Source organism: Sphaeramia orbicularis, chromosome 8 (genome assembly GCF_902148855.1).
Source record: "Sphaeramia orbicularis chromosome 8, fSphaOr1.1, whole genome shotgun sequence".
NCBI lineage: Eukaryota > Metazoa > Chordata > Actinopteri > Kurtiformes > Apogonidae > Sphaeramia > Sphaeramia orbicularis.
This window is the reverse complement of record NC_043964.1, coordinates 29509038-29532521: the sequence shown is the minus strand read 5'-3', so window position 1 is coordinate 29532521 and position 23484 is coordinate 29509038. Positions and strand designations below refer to the sequence as shown.

The 23484-nt window shown below is 39.4% G+C and overlaps 2 protein-coding genes across 2 annotated transcripts; both read right to left on the bottom strand.

Moving 5' to 3' along the window:
- Positions 1-2134: 2134 nt before the first annotated feature.
- Positions 2135-4627, bottom strand: LOC115424088 (uncharacterized). Its single transcript, XM_030141195.1, has 2 exons — positions 4613-4627; positions 2135-4529 (listed from the first exon to the last, which is right to left on the bottom strand). Exon 2 carries the CDS (start codon positions 3900-3902, stop codon positions 2349-2351), a length of 1554 nt encoding a protein of 517 aa, XP_029997055.1. The 5' UTR covers positions 3903-4529; positions 4613-4627; the 3' UTR covers positions 2135-2348.
- A 4219-nt stretch (positions 4628-8846) lies between these two features.
- LOC115424089 (nuclear GTPase SLIP-GC-like) lies at positions 8847-22148 on the bottom strand. Its single transcript, XM_030141196.1, has 21 exons — positions 22073-22148; positions 21457-21569; positions 18610-18648; positions 18393-18426; positions 18198-18290; positions 17954-18047; positions 17554-17770; positions 17224-17475; positions 16857-17063; positions 16595-16761; positions 16186-16279; positions 16017-16104; positions 15745-15863; positions 15448-15624; positions 15202-15362; positions 14798-14915; positions 14552-14660; positions 14308-14441; positions 14109-14190; positions 13864-13942; positions 8847-9466 (listed from the first exon to the last, which is right to left on the bottom strand). Exons 1-21 carry the CDS (start codon positions 22137-22139, stop codon positions 9388-9390), a joined length of 2523 nt encoding a protein of 840 aa, XP_029997056.1. The 5' UTR covers positions 22140-22148; the 3' UTR covers positions 8847-9387.
- Positions 22149-23484: the final 1336 nt, after the last annotated feature.

Genomic DNA, 23484 nt, shown 5'->3' with positions numbered 1-23484 from the left:
TTTTATTTTGATGTTTCCAATGACCAGGGTGAATTAATTTTTCATTGTTGACTATTCTTATAAAGTCAAAGACAAACATCAAATCCCAAACATCCAAACATTCCATTAAATAAATACTATACATTCCAAACATCCATGAAATTTCAAAGGGGAGGCCAGGGGTATTGTCTTTGGTTGGGTTTGTTTGTTTGTTAACTCTAGCAGAAAAAGTATTGTTGAATTCATACCAAATTGGGTTTATAGACTGCCGGTGACACAGAATGGATTTGATTACATTTTTGGAAAAGTAGGTCAAAGTTCACATTTTTTATGAATTTTTTAAAATCTTTTTTTTTCTCTCCCATTTACTTACAATGGGCAAAAAAATGTCTATAAAAACATCAATTTTATTTCAAGTTACTTCAAACTTGGCACATATATAGAGGCAATTGATATGCTGACATCAGCACATGCATAGACATGATGACATCAGCTGGATCGATTCCAAAATAAGCTACAATACCTGCGAGGGGCGGGGTTTGTTGTACCTGGCACCATTTGTTTAATGTTTTATTCTACTATTGTCCTAGTATTAGTCTATGATTTGAATGTAATTTTATGTGTTTCTATGCCTTTGTAAAGCACTTTGAATTGCCTTGTGTATGAATGGTGCTATACAAATTAATTTGCCTTGCCTTGCCTTTGGCTAATTTACATCTGCAGTCCCCATTTACATTTCCTTCAGCTGTGGTGACGAATATCGCTCAAGTGTGTTTGGTACAAGCACCATTTGCATACATAGATTTGCTTCTGATATTCTCTAGGAAGAAGGAAGGAATTGCACACACCATCCAACTTGAAATACTTCCTTCTTTAAATGCATTTTACAAAGTGTTATGTAAGACACTTGGTGCAGTTTTTCATCATTTCTGTAGATGATGTGAATTATGGATATAACTGGTTTGGTCTATGTTTATGTTTATGTTTACGCATTTGGCAGACGCTTTTTTCCAAAGCGACTTACAGGGGAAAACCAATTAAATCACTCAATCAATCAAATTTTATTTATATAGCGCCAGATCACAAAAAAAGTTATCTCTTGACATCTTATATATATAGAGTTGGTCAAAACCAGACTCTAAGCCAATTTACTGAAACCCAACAGAATCCTCCAGGAGCAAACACTTGTGACTGGTGACAGTGGCGAGGAAAAACTTCCCTTTAACAGGCAGAAACCTCGAGCAGACCCAGACTCCTGGAGGATGGCCGTCTGCCTTGACCAGTTGGGGTTAAAGAGAGAGGGTAGAGAAGGAGAAAGAAGAGAGAGCCTGGGGGAGAGGGGGAGAAGGGGGGAGTAGGGGGAGACACATGGAGGCGGTTGAGGATAAGTGAGTGGTGATGATGAGGGCAGGGAAGAGGCCGGACCACCGCAGCAGGTCCAGAGATAATCCTGGAAGAATCTGTGGTTGTCCTGGGAAAAACCTTATTAGAATATTTAAAATGGAATGTTTGAAGGTGCTAGGATAGGAGGTGCTCTCGGAAGAGCTGGGTCTTCAGGAGCTGGGTCTACATACCTCTTTATCTGCTTTACCACTATTTCATTCTTCTTTTATGTTACTAGATCATTTTTAGGTTCTTTACTATGTCTTCTTATGTTGTCATGTTGGTTTACATGTGAAATTGTTGTATCTCAGTGGAACCTTCCTAGATGAATAAAGCATACATAAATAAAATAAAAGGTTAAAACAATTATAGTCTTTTGTTTTCTTCTGCAGTTCAGATGTTTATATACTGACTAAATCATTCAACCTCAGCGTGAACAGCCTCACCTATTATTTTTAAGTTTTAAAAGAGGATGCACTAGACATTTTCAACAGAAGATAGATGTAGACTGCAGACAGGACAGCCAAGCACATACATCCTACGATTAGCTCAGGTAGTCTATGCTATTACATGTAATGCTACTATAAACAGGTAAACTTTTAACACTTTTATATTTTCGTTTTTCAGATTTCTGAAAGTTCAGCCACAATTGTATACATTTGGATGGAAACTCACCTTATAAGTCAAATCACATGAGTTTTGCTTGACAAGAACGACAGATTATTGACAACTTCTTTCTTACTTATTTAATTACAAAGGCGCTGATACAAAATATACCCATAAATGCAAATAATCCTGCACAAATGACCTTGTGCCATACATGGTAGAGTGAAGCCAAGATAATATTTACATTTTTACAATAAATATAACAGTACCTCAACTATTACAACCAGGAAAACTTCAGAATTTTATTCACCTTTCACATCATTTGTGTCATTTTTCCCCACAGCTCTTCTGTATTTACATGTCCTTTAGCTGCGGTGACTCTAATATCTCTCATGTGTGTTTGGTACAGGCACAAGCAAGCCATTTACATACATACGTTTGCATCTGATGTTCTCTAAGAAGAAAGCTTTGAGCTGTCCTGTGCTCTCAGCTGTCACAAACACAGTCTTCGATGGTCTACAGGGAACAGTTTGTCCAAACAGTTCCACAGGTTTGGTGACATACATGTTTACCACAATGACTGGAATGACCTGGCACACACAGCTGGATGTGCACATACAGTTCTCTTTCAAAAACAACAACATGTGCATTTCTCCATAGGACCCATTTTTAAGTTCAATAACACAGTCTGTTTTGTCAGACTTTTCAAAGTTTGTAGAGTGATAAACAGTGTGGCTGTAAGTGAATTTATCATAAGTTTCCACTGATTTGGCAAAAACTCGTCGATTAAAGAGTCTTTCTAGCATCAGTTTTATGGATTCTTTTAGATCCAGGAGATGTGCTTCTCCTAAGGGTTTGAAAGAGCCGCTGCCATCATTCCCTGGTGACATCTTGGTTAATAAACTGCTAAAATCTGAACAATGGTTATAAACTAAAGAACTAATGTGTCTGGGTATGTGTTGCCATGTGTGGAACTTCTCAGTAACGTGTTTTGCGTTGTAATTATTGGTTTTAAGCAGAGACCATAAAGCTCCGTTGTTTCTCTCAAAACTGAATGCTGATGTAGCCCAGAGAGGGCCCCAGTTTAGTACACTTTTAGATAAGTGGATTAACTGATGACAGTTAAAGGATACGTTTTCTTCACCATAAAGTACTTTCATGTTTACAACAAAGTGCACCAAGTAGTCATGGGCCAACTGAAGGTCATCTTGGGATATTGATTCTTGTAGTAGAATGTGAATACTAAATGACAAGAGAAAAAAATGTTCAAGAAACTTGCACGACAAGAAACGTGGTAGGACGTGTATGACATAAAACAAAAGGAACGCTCGCCACTCAGATGCTTTCCAACTGTCCCTACACTTCAGGGAGCGTGGAGATTCGGAAATTTCCACTGGTGGCTTTAGACCAAGAAGACGGCGGTCCATTTCTGAAATCTGTTCACCTACAAACCAAGGCTTTGCAGAATTACTTGGATCCAACCACAGAGACATCAGCTGTCTGGTCACACCAAGAAGAACTGAGTGCATGTACTCTGGGATAAATCCAAAAACCATGTCAAACTTTGGAATATTAGAGAGCAAACTATGTCCTTTTACTCCATTGTTGGGCTCTCCTGTGTGGTCTGCAGTTTCTGCATTATGTCTGAACATTTCATCTGATCGTGCCCTTCGCTTTTCTTTATCATATGTGTAGGATCTCATAGATCCTGAACCCTTTTCAACTGTTGTACCCGGATGTAAACACCAGTCACAACCGTGTTCACCATTAAATTTCTTGCAGTTTCGAAGGAGTGGCCTTGCCTCTGCATCGGAGGAGCAAATCACGGCGAAGACTTTTGAGGAGTGAACAGAGCCGTTGCTGTCCATCCAGTGGAACGGATTTTGAGCTAAATCACAGCATTCATCTACGAAAGGTTTAAGAAATGCTTTCATCTCAGGATGTTTAGAATCAAACCAAAGTCCTGCAACTGCCACATTTTCCTTTCTTAAAGTATAAGGAAGTTCATTGATACTAAACTGCAGAGACTAAACTGAGTAGAACTGTCTATCTGGGTAAATGTGTAAACCATCACAATTCCATGACAGCGTAAGGTCATCAGCAGCCAGTATTTTTTGTTTAAGCAGATTCTGGTACATCCTACCATCCATAACATCCTTAATATCTTGCCCATGGTTGATAGTTTTCGGGAGCAGCTTAGTGCCATGGTACTTAAGGATGTCTTTCAAGAGGTCTTTCAGTGATGTAAACATGAAGAAGCTCATACTTTTCAAACTGGCTTTTCTGTTGAACATTGTGCCACATTTTATACAAGGAGCATCACTGGGATTTTTCCCCATGTAGTTTTGACAGGTTTTGCAGTAAAACTCGATAGACATGCCAGGAATCTTATCAAAGAGACTCTTAGATGCATCAAACAGGTTAGGGATGAGAAAATGGACCAAAGCCATTAGGTCACACTTCATAGTTTCTGTAAGATGATGACGCAGGGTGAACAGTATGGCAGCCAGTATGCCCTGTCTTTGACTTACTGTTGCACCAGGATAGACTGGATCATCACTCTGCAAAGACAAAATATTTCTGTAAACGTACAGTAACACAATGATTTAAAGACAATGTGATGTAGCTATGTGAAATAACGTACAGAATGACATGTCAATACATCACTGCCACGATCTGTGCCTGTTGTTGAAGACTGTCCCAACCAGGAAAAAAGTGTTGAGTCCTGCATATAAGAACACATTTATGATAGTTAAGGTGTTTGATTGTAGATGTGATGAATATTTCTAAAACCAACTAATGTCATGACTGGATAATCAGTTTGAGATATGCACGGTCTGCAAAAAAAAAGTCAAACTATGGCATAAAGAGAACACAGTCTGAATGCCTGTTCACAGAACTAACCGTTTCACTGCAATCTTCTTGATCTGAAGGTGTGTCAGTGTCCATCATCTCTTCATTGTCAGTGTAACTTAGATTGAGACCCTGCTGTAGGAACACAAGCCCATTTTTTAATGTGAATAACATTCCATTATTCCACTTCTGCTGCATTCAAGGAAAATATTTCTGATGATCTTGTCAGTCTGTTTTTTCTTCAAGCAACTTCCTTTGAGTTTGTTATTTGTTAAAAGAGCTTTTATTCTTTCCACTCCTGCACACTATTCAAATGTCCATGTAAAAAACAGTATACGGCAGTTGTACAATACCTGTATGTGTTCCCTGAGTCTCATTCTGAATCTCACTCTTGGTCCAATCTTGGGAATCAACATATTGAGGCTGTCTGAATTTCCAAGACTTAAGAACCTCTCCTTGTCAATACCTTCATCTGAAATGAAAACATAATCGAATGTTCATCTTTTCTGGTTCTCACATATAGAAAATACCCAACCCAACCTGTTCAATATTAGTAGTAAGAATATGAAGTAAATTCCCACCAGGTCAGTATTAGGTTACCTTCAAACCTTTGGATGAACTGGCTGAGGTTCCATTCAGTTAATTTATCTCGGACAAAACTGTACATCTCCATCAAGCAGCGTCACTGTAGAATAGATGGATATACAATAAATACACCCAAATCCTGCAGAAACATGTTTTCACACCATGTAAGCAGTTTAATACTTTAGTGAAAAGCTGGAACATATTGACATTCTCAGACTAAGACAAAACAACTTAAACTATCGTGCTGTTTTGAATCTGTGTTTTTGATGAGGCCATGTAATTGGTTTTAATTTTTGTTTGTTCATGTGGCAACGCTTGGTAAGAGCTTTTAGCTGAGTTTCATGCTGACTCATTTTGCTGACACATTTTGGTATGTTACATGTAAGGATTAGTGCTTCCTGGCATGTGCATAGAACTCATGATGAGGTTTTAAAGCAGTTTGGAGTTCAGATTTTCATTTCCACTTGCCACATACAAGAAAACATTTAAGGCTGGTGACTTGAATGTAGTCACTAATTCAAAAACTGTGCAGTTACAGATGTTTGGTTTTAATGTGGAAACTCTTGTGTGTGCTTTGCTTCACTGTTCTACCAAGGAGCAGCAAGGATTACATCAGAGACACGTTTTCTCTATAAATGTGCAACAATATGTTCAGTCCAGCAATACCGATGCAAATATACATGTAATCATACTTACAGTTTTGTCTCTTTGATTTTGAATGGGAGTTAATCCAACTCTGTGGTGTTGTAAATATTTTGTTATGGCTTTTTCTCTTCCCGCGCTAAATAGTGTCACATGGTTTACCTGGTTTACATGTCACTGCATGTGACAGTTTTTATGGAAATTCTGGTTGCTTCCTCCTTTGTTACATAATTTATTAGTTAGCTTATCTCCAAAGCTGTGGTTACTGACTGTCCCTCCACTCCCTTAACTGTCAAACATTTTCACTTTCACTTCCCAACCATCACTCTCTGCCCTGCAGTGATTTTCCACTCCAGGACAGGACACACCTAATTTAAAGGTTTGTTGCCAAACATGAAGATGCTGATTCAGCTTCAGATTTCTGTTTGTACTGTACATTGATTTGGTCACAAAAGTCCTCACTAAAGAGAGACACAATGTGCTTACTGTAAAATATTTGTAAAATCACCATAATACCATAAATAGCTTTGAAATTATTATTTATTTTATTAATAATCCATACATCTTGGTGGAACTACACAAGAAGTTCATGACTGTACTGTATGTTTAAAATGCTTCACAGTAATATTGCTTTTGCTAGACCCAAAAATAGTTGTTAATCAGCAACATGCATCAACCTTAAACAATCAACCACAAAAAAGCCAAAATACACATTTTTTATTTGGTTATTGAGAAACACAGCACATACATTAATAGAATTGATTCACACCCCTAACATTCAGAAAACAATTATGATTTAAAAAAGTAAAAACAGTAGTAGTTTTGTTTTTTGTTTTTTTACCAGGAGATATTGTGATCACTTTGCTTTGTGTGCATGCATGTTTGTTTGTTAGCAAGATAACTAAAAAAGTTATAGATGGATTTTCATGAAATTTTCAGGAAATATTGATAGTGGCACAAGGAAGTAAAGAATAAATTTTGGTGTTGATTGGGGGGGTGGGGCGGGTCTCTCTTGGTGGAGGTCTGCGCTCTCCAAGTGCTTTTCTTGTTCTGTATAGTATTTTTTGTGGTTAACGGGGACCAGCGGCCCCCGCCAAAATCGAAAACTGCGAACTGGAACCGGAGCCCCCAAGCCTATCCTAGACCTAGGTACATGTATGTATGTATCTATAAATAGTATATAAGTACTGCAAATGTAATAATTATGAAATAAATGAGATATATATATAAAAGAAAACAATGATTAGTACATGTATGCATGCATATATATAGATCGGATACATGTACATGTATGTAGTGGCGCAGAAAGGGTCCCCTGGGGCCCCAAGCAAAAAAAAACCAAAAAAAATGTGTGTGTGTATATATATATATATATATATATATATATATATATATACACACACACACACACACACACACACACATAAAGGTGGGGGAGGGGCAATTTGGACACAGGGGGCCTCTTCAGAGAATTTGAGACAGCTAGTTGTTACTGCACCTTCTCACTGCCGCTGTGTAGTGAACTTATTCTTTAGACTGTTTGTATCAAGTCTGTTGGTCCTTTGGGGGCCCCTGCTGGCTTAGGGGCCCCAAGCAGCTGCCTGCCTTGCCTAATGGCAAGCTGCACCACTGCATGTACGTACTGTAAAACATCTGAAAGAAAAGAATGTAGAAAGTAAAGAAAACACACACACGTGCATACGTACTAACAGCTGATACGTACTCTCTCCTCTCTTCATTCGTGACGCTTATCCATCGTATACGTACACACGAACACACGCACATTTACTCCCAGCTCTTTTCCTCTCATACACACAAGAAACGAATCAGTTCTCTCTCTCTCTCTCTCTCTCTCTTTGGTCTTGAGCATCAACACACACAAACACACGTACATGCATGAACTGACATTTCTACATTCTCTCTCTCTCTCTCTCTCTCTCTCTCTCTCTCTCTCTCTCTCTCTGGCAGCTGCGGCCTCTCGTCTGCTGTGGGGTGGATTTTTTTCTTGATTTTTTATTTTTTGATGAATATTTCTGAAAAATCTGTGAATAACTAAAACCGCGGAACTTAAAGCGTGAATTGGCAAGGGATCACTGTAAATGCATATTGAAGCCACCATTTTGCAGTTAGCAATGTTTTTGTTTTTACACATTGTAGATAATTCCATTAAAACATACTTTTAATGCTCACTTTGACCATTGTACTGACCCTCGTCCACCCCTTTTGACAATGAGGGCTGTCCTGCACCTATACTCCTGGTGCTCACTGCTCCCCTACCAGTATCACTGTCTCCTCTCCTCATCTGTTCTGCTTTCTCCTATCTGCCCTCATGACCCTGCACTGACCCCAAAAGACCTGAAAAATGTAGATCAACATTGTGGCCCGAATTTGATGTGTCAACTCCAATTTCACCTTGAAAATGAAGGTCAAGGTCAACGCCCAAAGAACTTATCAAAGAGCTTCACAAGTCATAAGTAAAATTCAAACATGAAGGAGATCAGATGATTTGGTGAGCTATCATGTTGACAGACAGGGTACAACTCTGCCCCTATGACTGATGACAGAGGGGTCAAAACCATCAGGATGTTTTGACTCTAAGCGATTTCATGTGTTCAATGTTCAAACAGTTCAGGGAAATTCAAGAGCCACCAACAGACACTGAGCAGGACAAAGTCATGAAAACATATTCAAATGATAAAAACTGTCAAATTTGTAAAAGCAAATGCTGTGAAAAAGGAAGTATTTAGACTTGTAAGTGAATGATGGTTCTATCTTTGTCAGGGTCTGCTTATTGGAAAAGAACAAACCACAGATAAGTTTTTATAGGTTATTTTTAATGTCTACATCAAACTGCAGAGTTTATATGAGTTAAAATGTATGCAAACTACAGGAAAGTCTGCAGGAAGGAAACATCCCTTTGTCATTATTACATGAATACGTAAAAGTCCTTAACCCTAACGCTAACCCTAAACCTATAGTATTTCCCATTATATAGTTTCAAAAAATGTATGTATTTGGATGGTTCTGAACTACTTGTTTAGTTAAATCCAGGTTTTTTTGTTGTTGTTTTTTTGCCCAGGCTGTGTTTATACAAAGAAAAACATCTCACTAAGCACAATTCTACAAAACAGGAAGTTTCTGCATGCTATTGAAACTCCCACACAAACCCATTCTAACAAAAAAAGTAAACATTAAAATAATGCCATAATACAACATATGTTAATAAGAGTGATTGATAGCAACTCCACAGCCTAGGTATGGCAGCAAAACCTGCAGCTAATCAGATTGTCTTGTTTGTTTTCCCTAAAACAGTCAGACATGGTGAGGACATGATGAGTTTCAATGAAATCTGAAGTCTGACGTCTCTGCTGCTGCAGCTGGACCAGGTGAATCCAATGAGTCATCCAACATGTCAGGCCTAGTGTAGTGAAAAAAAAAAACAAAAAAACTTTGTCACACAATGTGTTAAACAATAATGTGGTATTTAAAATGGTATTTGAAGGTAAAAAGAATACTTTAATATTGTGATTCTCATTTTCCTCTCTGTTAGTATCAATTCCACCATCTGTCCAGTGTCACATGTACTGTTTTGATAAGCCTTAAGTGTGTGTCTGTTTCCTGAGATTGAGCAATTTCTGGTAAAGCGGTGTGTGTGTCAGGTCAGCTTGACCTTAAAATAAGGATGGAAGGAAATTCTCACCAAACTATGGTCAAAACAGTCATTAATCTGGTAATCTGGGGGTAGAAGAAGTGGAGAGAACAAGAGAGAAGAAGGTGGCGAAGACCCTCACAAGAAAGTATCAACAATACAAACAGTAACAACCATGGAGACAATTATAATGGTAACAATAACTACAACCAGAACTGAGTAAACTGGGCAGAAGAGAGAGAAAAAAAACAAAACAAACAAAACTACAAAGAAAAAAAAACAACAACAACAACAACAACAATGAAATACATAAGACCTACGAAATGATGAATATAAGAAAAGAAAGCATGAACAAAATATCGTGTACCACGTTCGCACAAATAATACCAGAAACAAATCCACACAACATCAGTTGTTCACATTCGTCTGCTGTGACAGAGTGAACCAGGCAAACAGACTGAGGTGAAGAACACAGACATGCAACTGCAACCGCACTCCCTCCAAGGATCAGGGACCGACCAAGAGGGCCCCAAGACCTGGCCATCCAGCAGACACCACAGAGAGGGGGGAATCCAGCCCCCCCCCCCCCCCAAGAGGCAACAGTGTGCCTGCCCCGAAGATGGTCGAGGGAGAACCCCCACCAGAGGCCCCACAGCAGCTGAGCACAGGCCCCAGGGGGCCAGGGACGCCAGCTGCCACCCAGCCGCCGGCCACCCAGGGGCAGGCAAGGCGCTGGTCCCCGAGCCCCACGAGCCCAGGTGCCACCCGTCTCCCCAGGCAGGGGTCCCACCCAGCACACCGGGCGGCCAGGCTGGCCCAGACAGCCACCCACTGTAGGCCAGTGCGCACCCCGATGCCACAGCCAAGTGCCCCGGGTGCCCGGAGGCCCATCCCCCCATCCCACCAAGCCCAACCCCCAAACCCCACACACCCTCCCGTCCTCCACTCACCCACACAAGCATATGCGCACACACCCACTGACTCCCAGACATACACACCACCCATCCCACATGTTTGATCATTCACACACACACCTCCACCCATGCCCATACACCCACCTACCCACATGCACGCCCACACGTACACATCTACATGTACACACATACCCACACATGTACCCACACCCATCAACAACCCTCCACCCACCTGCGCACACACCTGCACGCACCAGACACGCGTATCCGGAGCGCCGCCAGCCCCCCCCCCCCCGGCAGCGAGCAGCACCGCCACGAATCCCCCCAAGCACCAACTGCAGCCCAGAGCGGCAACACCAGCCACCAGGAACCCCACAACGGTCCACCACCCCACCAGCAACCGCCACACCCCCAATGCCCGCATACACACATCTTTCCTGGTTCCACCACGACCTGTGGTGGGCAAGAGAGCGGCTATCCCAGCACCCCCCCCCCCCCCCCCCCCCCCCCCCGACCACAATCCCCATGCGCACACATTATTCATCAGAGGGCAGCACCCCCCTCGCAATGCAGCCAGGTGAGCCCCAAGCCAATGTTCCAACCCCCCTTCCCCGGGGCCCCCCGCCCTACACGGCATCCAGGAAACAGGGGGTGCGGGCAGACCCCCCTCCCCCTGTGTTTTCCTTCTTAACAATTTACAACAATAGTTTATCATTTGGACTCCTTAAAACATTTTTTTATCCTAGTAAGATAACGTGACATTGATTATCTAGTGCTGATGCATTGCTTGTGTCTGCTGCCCTTTCCAGACTACTGTGGATATTTGCCAAAAAAAAAAAAAAAAACATACTTTTTTTTCAACATTTGGGCCTCTTGTCCACACATAAACAGTGTTCGACGTCACAAAAACAGAGATTTTCAAAAGGTGACATTTGACAGGCCCAACATTGAATATTGTAATGACCCCTCAAACCACAAAAAAAATACACATTAAAATACTACATAATGTAAAAAACACACTTTGACACAACTGAACCCACACTTTGAGTGGGTTTATTACTTAACCTGTTTTTGTAACTCATCTCCATGACAGGCTAAACTCTGCTACATCTATTAGGATCAAGTTTAATGTTTGTCTGACACAATAGTTTGTCAGAGCATTTTGCACTAGTTTGTAGTTGATTTTGCATTGTAGTGTGGATAGAGATACACTATATTGCCAAAGTATTCACTCACCCATCCAAATAATCAGAATCAGGTGTTCCAATCACTTCCATGGCCACAGGTGTATAAAATCAAGCACCTAGGCATGCAGACTGCTTTGACAAACATTTGTGAAAGAATGGGTCGCTTTCAGGAGCTCAGTGAATTCCAGTGTGGAACTGTGATAGGATGCCACCTGTGCAACAAATCCAGTGGTGAAATTTCCTCGCTCCTAAATATTCCACAGTCAACTGTCAGCTGTATTTTAAGAAAGTGGAAGTGTTTGGGAACGACAGCAACTCAGCCACAAAGTGGTAGGCCACGTAAACTGACAGAGCGGGGTCAGCGGATGCTGAGGCGCATAGTGTAAAGAGGTCGCCAACTTTCTGCAGAGTCAATCGCTACAGACCTCCAAACTTCATGTGGCCTTCAGATTAGCTCCAGAACAGTGCGCAGAGAGCTTCATGGAATGGGTTTCTGTGGCCGAGCAGCTGCATCCAAGCCATACATCACCAAGTGCAATGCAAAGCGCCGGATGCAGTGGTGTAAAGCACGCCGCCACTGGACTCTAGAGCAGTGGAGGCGCCTTCTCTGGAGTGACCAATCGCACTTCTCCATCTGGCAATCTGATGGACGGGTCTGGGTTTGGCGGTCGCCAGGAGAACAATGCTTGTGGGACCGCATTGTGCCAAGTGTAAAGTTTGGTGGAGGGGGGATTATGGTGTGGGGTTGTTTTTCAGGAGCTGGGCTTGGCCCCTTAGTTCCAGTGAAAGGAACTGTGAATGCTTCAGCATACCAAGACATTTTAGACAATTCCATGCTCCCAACTTTGTGGGAACAGTTTGGAGCTGGCCCCTTCCTCTTCCAACATGACTGTGCACCAGTGCACAAAGCAAGGTCCATAAAGACATGGATGACAGAGTCTGGTGTGGATGAACTGGACTGGCCTGCACAGAGTCCTGACCTCAACCTGATAGAACACCTTTGGGATGAATTAGAGCAGAGACTGAGAGCCAGGCCTTCTGTCCAACATCAGTGTGTGACCTCACAAATGCGCTTCTGGAAGAATGGTCCAAAATTCCCATGAGCACACTCCTAAACCTTGTGGACAGCCTTCCCAGAAGAGTTGAAGCTGTTATAGCTCCAAAGGGTGGACTGACGTCATATTGAGCCCCATAGACTAGGAATGGGATGTCACTGAAATTCATATGCGAGTTAAGGCAGGTGAGTGAATACTTTTGGCAGTATAGTGTATTTTGTAAAATGAAGGTTGCAGAAGAAAATACCAGCTCAGAAAAATATCTGTATTCATGTGGACAGGGTGTAAATTAGATTAATTTCAATCAGCCATGACTCTATTAGCCCTGACAGGTTAAGTGGAAATTATGTTGATCATCTCATTACAATGGCACCTATCAGCATGCAAACATTTAGTCTTAATATATTGGAAGCAGCATAACAGGTCCTTACATTTGCCCAAGGGACTTAAATGAATGATCCTGAATCAGAAGACCTCCAAAATTGCAGGACTTGATGAGTGGCCTAGTGGCCTGGACTCTACAAGGTCTGTAAAAGTGTTCTCATATTTGGTACCAACACACTAGTGGCAGATCCTGTAAATTGCGATGTGGGGTCTCCATGGATTAAATGCTTTTGTGTGACATGCAGATACCTGTTTGTGTTAAGCTCCAGTTGTACTTCATTAGACCACTTTTGGTAGGTAATACTAACCATTGCAGACCGCAGACCTTCAGTGTTGGTGATGCTCTGACCAAATCATCTAGAGATCACAAATGGTCCCTTATCAGTTTTACTCAGATCCTAATGTTTTCCCATTTGAACTGTTTTCAACACCTCAGTTTTGAGGGCTAAACACTGACCCAAAGACAGGCGATATCGAGGCACTTTTCCTGTCAGTGGTCATAATGTTATGGCTGATCAGTGTATCTGGCAGTGACAGGAGTGTGTGATAATCATATAGTGCAGAGTTCAAGGGGCTGCATTAACTACAGTAGCACTTGGTGTAGAGAACAGAGCATTAAGTTTTACCAGAGTAAGGAAGTCTCTTCATCTGGGCCTTTCAGCTCTTTGTAGTAACTCTCCACTTTAGAATGTTCAGCTGAAACATCTGAAAAAAAGAAAATACAAATTATTATTAAATAATTAATGAAATGCAAGACCTGTTTCAACATTTACATCATCTTAAAGCCATTTTTTTTACTCATATCTACAGTATCCATACATATATTTATATAATCAGTAAATAATCTTTTATTTTGAAACGTTTCCTCTACCTGGGATTGAGTTGTCATTCGTCTTCAGTGACAGCTCTATGGATCTCTGCATAGTGTCCGTCAATGTTTTCAAGATGTCCCCCTATTTCAGCATCAAAAAACCTCCATTACTCATTATTCACATGGACAAATATTACTTTGTGTATTTTTATCATAACACTACATCACAATAACTGCACATTTTGTGAAATAAACAAACCATCAGTTCTCTCAGTTGGGTCAACATATCATCCTTGGCCAAGTCAAACATAGTGGCCTTTGATGCACGTACATGGTTCTGAATAATTTCCCTCATTTTATTAAGACTTTCTTTGCCTCTGACCTCTGCTGCTCCTGCAATTATACATCAATATTATATATTTTCATTAAATAATGTTTTATAGAACCATGAAAGATGTAAATGCATTTTATTATGGGGTTAGATGTTATCTTGAAACTCTTACTTGTATAGCATTCTCGCATTGTTTCCTCAATTGTCTCAGTCAGACTATTGTAGATTGTTTTCTTGCGATGCCGGGTGATTCTGCAGAGTTTTGCCTTCATTTTTTCTTCCTTGGAGAAAAACCCCAAAGTGTAGATTATCTTAAAGTCGAGATGTTTTTTAAACATTCTAACTGAATGTTGTGCATCATGCCAGTTCTATACCTGCTTGATAATAGATTTAAGGACATGAAGACATGATCTTTTACCTCTGTCTTGAGAAATATCAGCTGCAGTTCAACATCCTTGTAGTTTTGACTCAGTTTCTCTGTGTAAAGTGTAAAGTCACTGATAGCTCCGTAGAATGGACCCGAATTCCCATCATTCCTGAAATGTAATAACAAACTGAACTGTAAACCAAACAGACTCTGTTTTACCTTTTATTTCCCTTTGAGCCTGAAAGTCACAATATTGCAACAAGTAACATAACTGAATTAAACAGACATCTTTTTGAAATCTTGAAATCAAAATTGAATATTAAAAAACAAACAAACAAACAAACAAAAAAAACTCTGGCACCTAAAACTTGTATAATGACACGTTTCTGTTCATATTTTAAATATGTATGTACTTCAAAGTGTAACATGGTTTTAGTTCCTCAATAATTTCTTACGGGAAGGCGTTTTTGAACTCCTCATCAATGCTTTCAGACAGAAGTGAAGACAATGTCATGTTCATGTTGATTCCTTTTTTCGTCTTTTTCACTGGTTTGAAGATGCCATTGTTCTTCATAGCATGTTTCAATTTGTTGTGAAAACCACGCTTTGCTTTTCCCTGAAACAAATGAATGCCATGAACATTTTCAAACAGAAAAGATATTCATCTGAAGTAAAGGCTGATCTGACAAAACTGTACATACAGAACGATATAACATCTTTTCCAGCGCCTTTTCACAAGACTCTTTTGATTTTTCAACACTTGTATGGAGGTGTTTTTTAAAACCTTCATAAGCGTCCTCCATGGGTTTTCTGACTTTTTCTTTCTCACATGTTATATTTTCCATAAGCTCTGCACACACTGACATTTTTCTGGCAGCCTGAAACCAACAAAAATAATCACTGCATGAGCATTATTACATCTACAAACACTATTAGAGAATGTAACCTTTCAAAACAGAATGTGTTCTTTATGGATTAATGTAAGTGTAAATGATCACATCTCCACAGTGTGCCGTCTTCATCAGAGAGAGAATCCCATAGGCTCCAAACACATAGTTCAGTGTTTCTGAGTGCTGGTCATTGAGACTTCGCAGAAACATCTGAAGTTCGGGTATTTCTGTATAAATACATATTTTACATAAAGTATTTAGTTACTGTACATTAAGTACATTAACTATTTTGCTTGACTGTGAATTGTTTAAAGAAAATTCATTATAAAAGATAAAACTAAGAAACAAATCCACCATTTTTATCAAGGCACTCAACCCACCAGTTTCCTCTGGTTTGAGAAGTCTTTTCTGTAGAAATTCTTTGGCGCTCACAGTGAATACTGTGAAGCAGTCATCCCTGAATTGTTTCTGAAACAATGATAAAAAGAGATAGGGTTTATTCTAGTTTGGAGGTTGAGTTTATTCTAGATTTTTCTGTAAAATACCCACTTTAACATCTTTTAGTTTGTTGAACTCCTGCCTCACTTTGTCCTTAGCTTCCATATTCCTCTTAAATATGCGACGGCCAACATCTGCATCTGAGCTGCAAAACATGTATCTATAAGTCTGCATCCTTTTCATTTAACTGTGTTATTTGTTAGAAAAGTGCATACTTTATTTTAATAGTTTCATATGAAATGATTTGGTACTCATAAACAAAACAAAATCGTAGATATTTTCATGAATTGCACAGTATGATAAAGAATTAAAGGACATAGAAAACTTGACACATCTGAGTTAACAACTACTACAAACAATATTACAACAGTAATTCAATTAAATAAACATATTGAAAGTATACTCAAATTAATTAAAACAAAAAGGAGAGTTGTCTGATATTTTAAAGGGTACTACTTACTCTTCATCTATATCATCAGTCTTAGTGCAGATAAAGTGAATGTTCTGACATTCGCCACCATTTCCCATGAGGCTACAGGCACTTTTCAGGATCTCCCAGCTTTCTGTCTCTGTTGCTGCTCGGTTTATTTCAGCCACTATCCACACAGTAGAGCAACTTCCAACAATCTGAAAGAACATCAAGCTTTAAAAAAGTAACCTGTAATAACATGTAGGTGAATTATTGATTCCCAGTGAACTAAAGCTCATATATAATGAATTACCCTTCTCCACATTTGATCTCTGCTCTTGTTACGGTCTCCATTTCCAGGAAGATCTACCAATGTGACATGCTGGAGAAGATCATTATTTGGCACCTTGACAGTCACACACTTCACCAGAGGCCAATAACACCTCTCTACTTCTCCACTGTTTTCTTTTGTTGACCCACTTCTTGTGTATTTCAGATATTTTGCAGATAGCTCTTCGGGCTGCACACAACAGTCAAACAAATGTAGAATCAGTAAATCAAATATTAAAATATATGTTGATGCAAAGCAAGACTAGACATGGTGAATAATTGTGACTGACGCACAATACTGCCTCTTTGTCATTATGTGATTTATATTGAAAATGATTTGTGGTCCTCACCAAGTTACATGACAAAATTTTCTTCTTGGATTGGAGAAATTCAGGGACGTCTTTGAAATACTTAGCCTCCATCAAGTTTTCTGGTGATTTGCTTTTCCATTGATCTCCATAAAGTGCTGTCAGCTTTTCAACATTGTCGTAATATTCATCATCATCTCTGGTAGATTTATTTTCCTCATCTCCATTGTCACTGTCCTCATCTCCACTGTCACCAGAGAGGTTTTTGAAAGACCACAACTCATCCTTCCACTCCTAAGGATGAAAACAATTACATTAAACCCAATACTCAACAGCTTTATGTAAACATAAACATCATTTAGTTCATTTTACCTCTTTTGTGATGAACTCAATGTGTGCCTCATATTTTTGGTTCTCCATATTAGCCTCCACTTGAATCATGACTGTAGTACATGCACTGACACTTCCAGATGGCAAAAGATATTTCTCTCCAATGATGGCATTAATCAAAGAGCTCTTTCCAGCCCCGGTTTTACCAAAGACCCCGACCATCTCCCTTTTGTCTGTCTCCAAATCACAAATTTGGTTCCTGTGTAAGAGGTTAAATTGAGTTAGAAATGTTCAGTAGGAAATAAAACAGGATGTGTCAGGAATCAGGTAAACAAGTGATAAATAGTGGAGCTCAGGAGGTAAGCAAACAGCTACATATCTACACAGCAACACATCTGTGATAAATATACATGCAAAAACATTTTGCATGCAATATACTTACCTCAGGAAATCATTCAGCTCTGTTCTGTCATAGTTATGTAATCTGTCATGAAGAGTGCTCATGATGCGTTTCACCTCACCCAATTTTCTGTGTTCTGTCATTGTAAAAGTAAAATTAAAAAAAAAAAAAAAAACATTCAGCAGGAAATATGCACCACTATCTTCAATAACTGTATAATTATGTGTCTCAAAATATATAGTGTATAAATTAGTGTGAAGTACCACATTTTTAATGAAATAAATACCTTCATATGCTCCTGTTACAGTGTTACACTGTCGTTTATTTGGAGTTTGATTTTTGTTTTCCTCCATCCGAAGCTCCAACTTTCTCTTTACAACTTTTTTTTATTAATGAAAGCAACACAAAGGGATAAAAATATTAATGCTTTTAGCTCGACAATAAAAGGACACCAATTATTATTCAGTGTGGATCATCTCACCTGGCTCACTTCTGTTACTTGTTGAAGGTAAAACCTGAAGATGAACATAAATCTTTAATATTTTAACCAGTACAGTATTTGGGGAAAACTTCTAAAAAACTGTATTCACACAATCTTATTTTTAGAACAGGATTCTACAAGATCTAATGCATATTTATGATTCACACATTTAACTTTGTATGAGGGACAGTGAGTAAAGAGGAAAGGTATATCAAACCTGAGCAGAATGAGCTGGTTCCTGACACTCCTGTTGACTCTGCAAATAAAAGTGTGCAAAGTCACATTATACTTTCACACAAAAAAAACGAGAGATTTAAAGGTGCAGTATGTAGGAATTATGTTCTAAATAATTCTAAAATGGCCTTGACTGTCACCAGACATTAAGGAATCATGTTCATTTCAAATACTGATATCACTAACAGTAGTAGTCCAGCCAGAATATTTGCATTTGAAAAGCTCAGTGTCAGCCCCAAAATGATGTTTATGTTGTCACTGTGTGTTTTGGTCTGATGCTCCACCCATCACCTGTCTTCCAGTCACAGAGTCAGAAGCCTTTCAGCATCCAGGTTGCCAGTTCCCACTGAGCTGCAGCTGCAACATTTCTTATCATAAATGTCTGACATTAATAAACCTAAAAGGCCTCTTATTATTCCCCAATACGTCGTGACAAAGTGAGAAACAAAACAAAGATATGAATAGGAGATGCTTTTGAAACATGGAGATGGATGGAAGCAGAGAAGAATTTGAAGACCGACGCCAGCTAGTCTGACCACGTGGTAAGAACCACTGAGAGCCGGGGCCGCGGTCTCTTCACACGGTCTCAGACCGTTGGTGTGTTCTCCCGGGGCCGGGCTGCTGTATGAGACTGTCGGTCCGGGACTGGTGAAGAGACTGGGTACCAGTGTGGGACTTGTCGCTTGCCATGGTAGCCCCTTGTAGTACAGTGTTTTCTGTGGAAGTGACCTCTTCATGCAGCAGTGTGTAATCCGACGGGGGGGGGGGGGGGTACGGTAGCGATCCATGTCGCTTGTACTTCGTGGAAGTAAAAGTGAATCTTAAGGCTCGTTTACCTTTTCCCTATCTCCTGAATCTTCTCAAATTTTCATTTGAGTGGGCAGGACATTTGTCCTCACCTATTATATAGAGACCTGATCAAAATCTTAAGACCAGTTGAAAAATAGCTAGAATTTACCTTTTGCACATTTGGATCTTAATGAGGTTTTAAGTAGAGCTACAATATACAAAAGCAAGAAGGGGGAGTGAGACAAAAAGCACTTTGAAAAAGTAATTTATTGAAAACAACAAGTAAACTGAAATAGGCTGTTTATCAGCTGATCAAAAGTTTAAGACCGCAGGCTATAAAAGCCAAAATCTGCTCAAAATTCTCATTTTCTGTCGGGCATTCACACGGTCATGCCCTCCTGATGGCTAAAGCTAAGAAGCTTTCTCTTCTTGAACGTGGTCGGATCGTCGAGCTGCATAAGCAAGGCCTCTCGCAGCGTGCCATTGCTGCTGAGGTTGGACGCAGTAAGACAGTCATTCTAAATTTTTTGACAGATCCTGAGCATTATGGAACAAAAAAGTCAAGTGGTAGACCCAAAAAAATTACACCTGCGCTGAGCCGGAGGATCCGATTGACTGTCCGTCAAGACACAGGGCGGTCCTCGACCCAAATTAAGGCCTTTACTGGTGCCGACTGCAGCGCAATAACCATCAGACGGCATCTGCGGGAAAAGGATTTCAAAAACAAAAAACAAATTCAAAGACCTCGTCTCCTACAATGCCACAAAACTGCCCGTTTAGACTTTGCCAGGGAGCATCAAACATGGGACACTGAAAGGTGGAAAAAAGTTTTATTCTCTGATGAGAAAAAATTTAACCTTGACGGTCCAGATGGCTTCCAACGTTACTGGCATGACAAGGAGATCCCACCTGAGATGTTTTCTACCCGGCACAGTGGAGGGGGGTCCATCATGATCTGGGGTGCTTTTTCATTCAGTGGAACACTGGAGCTTCAGGTGGTGCAGGGTCGTCAAACGGCGGCTGGTTACGTGCAGATGTTGCAGCGGGCATCCCTCATGACTGAGGGCCCTCGTCTGTGTGGTAACAGCTGGGTTTAAAAACAGGACAGCGCTGCAGTTCACAATGCTCGCTTGACAAAGGACTTCTTCTGGGAGAATAACATCACTCTTTTGGACCATCCCGCATGTTCCCCTGATTTAAATCCCATAGAGAACATTTGGAGATGGATGGCAAGGGAAGTTTATAAAAATGGCCATCAGTTCCACACAGTTGATGCCCTTCGTGAAGCCATCTTCCCCACTTGAAGCAATGCTCCCACCAGCCTCCTGGAAACACTCGCATCAAGCATGCCCAAACAAATTTTTGAAGTGATTAACAAGAACGGTGGAGCTACTCATTACTGAGTCCTACTGAGAAAATTTTTTGTTCTGGTTTGGAGAGTTTTTTGTAATTTTTTGAGCGATGGTCTTAAACTTTTGATCAGCTGATAAACAGCCTATTTCAGTTTACTTGTTGTTTTCAATAAATTACTTTTTCAAAGTGCTTTTTGTCTCACTCCCCCTTCTTGCTTTTGTATATTGTAGCTCTACTTAAAACCTCATTAAGATCCAAATGTGCAAAAGGTAAATTCTAGCTATTTTTCAACTGGTCTTAAGATTTTGATCAGGTCTGTATTATACTTATGTAGAATAAGTCTGGTGATGATTTTTTTAATGAAATTTATGGTGTGGTGGCAAGGATCAGTGGAAACACTAGTAGTAGACGCTCATGCTGGATCTGGCAACCCCTAGCCTGGGGGGAGGCGGAGAGGATACCACACTCTACAATATTTTGAATGTGATTGCAGTACCAGTTTTGGCCACAATCCTACATACGTCACCTTTAACAGCATTAAATGCATTAGATTATGACAAATGGTTGGTGTTAAAACAAATATTACAGTACAGGAAAAGGAGCACCTCTTACTCCAAAATTCACAGATGGAATTTGAAAGAAAACAATACAATATTTGTGTACATTTTCTTCCTGGTGTAAAAAATACCTGAAACAACTTAAGTTTCTTCTTGAATTTTATCCTTTTTCCTGCTGTACTGATCAACTTTTCAATTTCATGATCATCAAGACAGCCCAGAGCCTCCTGGTCAATTTCTTCATCTGCAATAAAAAAAAGACATCATTATGTATAATGTTTTATTTAAATACAAAAAACTGTCTAGCATAATAATTTTACATAGTCATTCATAAAAATCCTTTGGTTATGAGACAAGGCAATATGCATGTTGAACAAATACATTTATATACCATGAATTGTTCACAAAGAATAATTTGGTTTCATGAACTCAACATGATGTAAGGTTTCAAAATTCTTGTCCTGTTTGTGTAAAGCATTTCATCTCAATAATCAATAAAATTCTGCAAAGTCTCTCAATCTAATTATGTTTTCTACCTCATCCCCATCCTGCACAAACACAATTTCAATGGATTTGTTTCTACTGCTCTCATAGTTGTTTTTAAAATAATATAAAATATATGCCAATGAAGGAAAGTAACCTTGAATCATGTTCATGCCTAGATTAGTAAACATATAAGTGATTTAGGATTAGCAGGTCATATTTCATTCAATCTGTGTTTAACAAGGAAACATGGCAATACATTACCTTTAAATCTCTGTATCAAGTCGCTGAAACCCCATTCGGTTAATTTGTTGCGAACAAAATCATCCATGTCCAAAAAGAACTGATGTAAAAAAAAAAAAAATGTAAAAAAGGAAAAAAAAGTTGGTTGGTTAGATGTTATTATTGCTTGCCAATATTTAGAACAGATACAGTCATGTCATACACAGTTGCCCATAAAGTTGGAATAAAATATTTTTTACTTCTTATAAAATGACTGTGAAAATGTGTTTTATTCATGATGGATAAAGTGTAACTGCCTCTCAGTATGTAACCATTGCACCTGGTCAAAGGTGAGAATAGAATAGAATAGAATAGAATAGAATAGAATAGAATAGAATAGAATAGAATAGATCTTAACTTTTACTGTCACTGTTACAGGAATAATGAAAATCAGTTTAGCAGCTCTGTTTCTGTTTAGCAGCAAACAATTTAAGTGCAAAAAGACTATAAAATGTCACAAAATTATACTGAAAATATATACTGAAAAACACTGACAATATACAAAACTACAAAGAAATACTAAATGTACAAAAGCCAGCTCTATATTACAGATAGAAGAAATATGTACAACAGATAAAGAATATATACAGGTAATACTGGATATATAGTATTCAAGTTAAAATTAAAACAAGGTGCATGAGTCATGATTATTTCACTGAGGTAGGGTGAGTATTGCATTGTTCATTAGACTGAGGGTTGTGGTTCTTCAGTCAGTGGGTGTGGGGGGTGGAGTGAAGGCTCTTTGTTTACCATAATACACTCTCGTTATCAGAGATTCTGAAAAGAATCAAGACCTTTGATTCCAAACATTTTGAGGAGTTTGACAAGAAAAAAAAGAACACCACCCAACATTTTCAAGGATGGAGGAAATCCATCTAAATCAGAGTAAGTAGGATAGGATGCTCATTTCAACAACGTCCTGTGGAATGTTACCTTTATTACTATTATTATTATTATTATTATTATTATTATTGTTATTATTAATTTTATTTCATTTATTATTATGTTTTAATTTGTTTATCTTTTACTGAAGTTGCATTGTTTGCATTGCAATTGTAGACACTAGTGTTATATTGATCACATTTTCTATTTTTCTGCTGTTGTAAAAAATTCTTTGAGATTAATCTGATCTGATCTTTCATTTTTAGGATGTCTTCTGATGAAGGGTCACTGACAGTTATGCAGGTTTGTGTGTTCACTTGGACGGCACATATGCAAGTCTACAAGCACTGGAGAGATGGAAAAGAGACAGAAGACCAGCATAGAAAGGCAACAGTGCACTGACTGTAAGAGAAGCACTCCTTGGAAGTGTCTGCAGAGCAATGGAGGCCTAGATGGAGCTGGACTGATTTAGAAAAGAGACCTAAAACAAAAACTACTGGATTGAAATTCAA

Bases quoted from the DNA above. Each gene is read 5' to 3' on its own strand.
- LOC115424088 (XM_030141195.1), bottom strand. From the start codon at position 3,902: ATGAAAGCATTTCTTAAACCTTTCGTAGATGAATGCTGTGATTTAGCT.
- LOC115424089 (XM_030141196.1), bottom strand. From the start codon at position 22,139: ATGGATGATTTTGTTCGCAACAAATTAACCGAATGGGGTTTCAGCGAC. The intron at 15,363-15,447 runs GTATGTACAGTT...CATTTGTTTCAG, and splicing joins AAAAGATGTTATATCGTTCT to GGAAAAGCAAAGCGTGGTTT. The intron at 14,916-15,201 runs GTAAGAAATTAT...ATTACATTTCAG, and splicing joins GAGTTCAAAAACGCCTTCCC to GAATGATGGGAATTCGGGTC.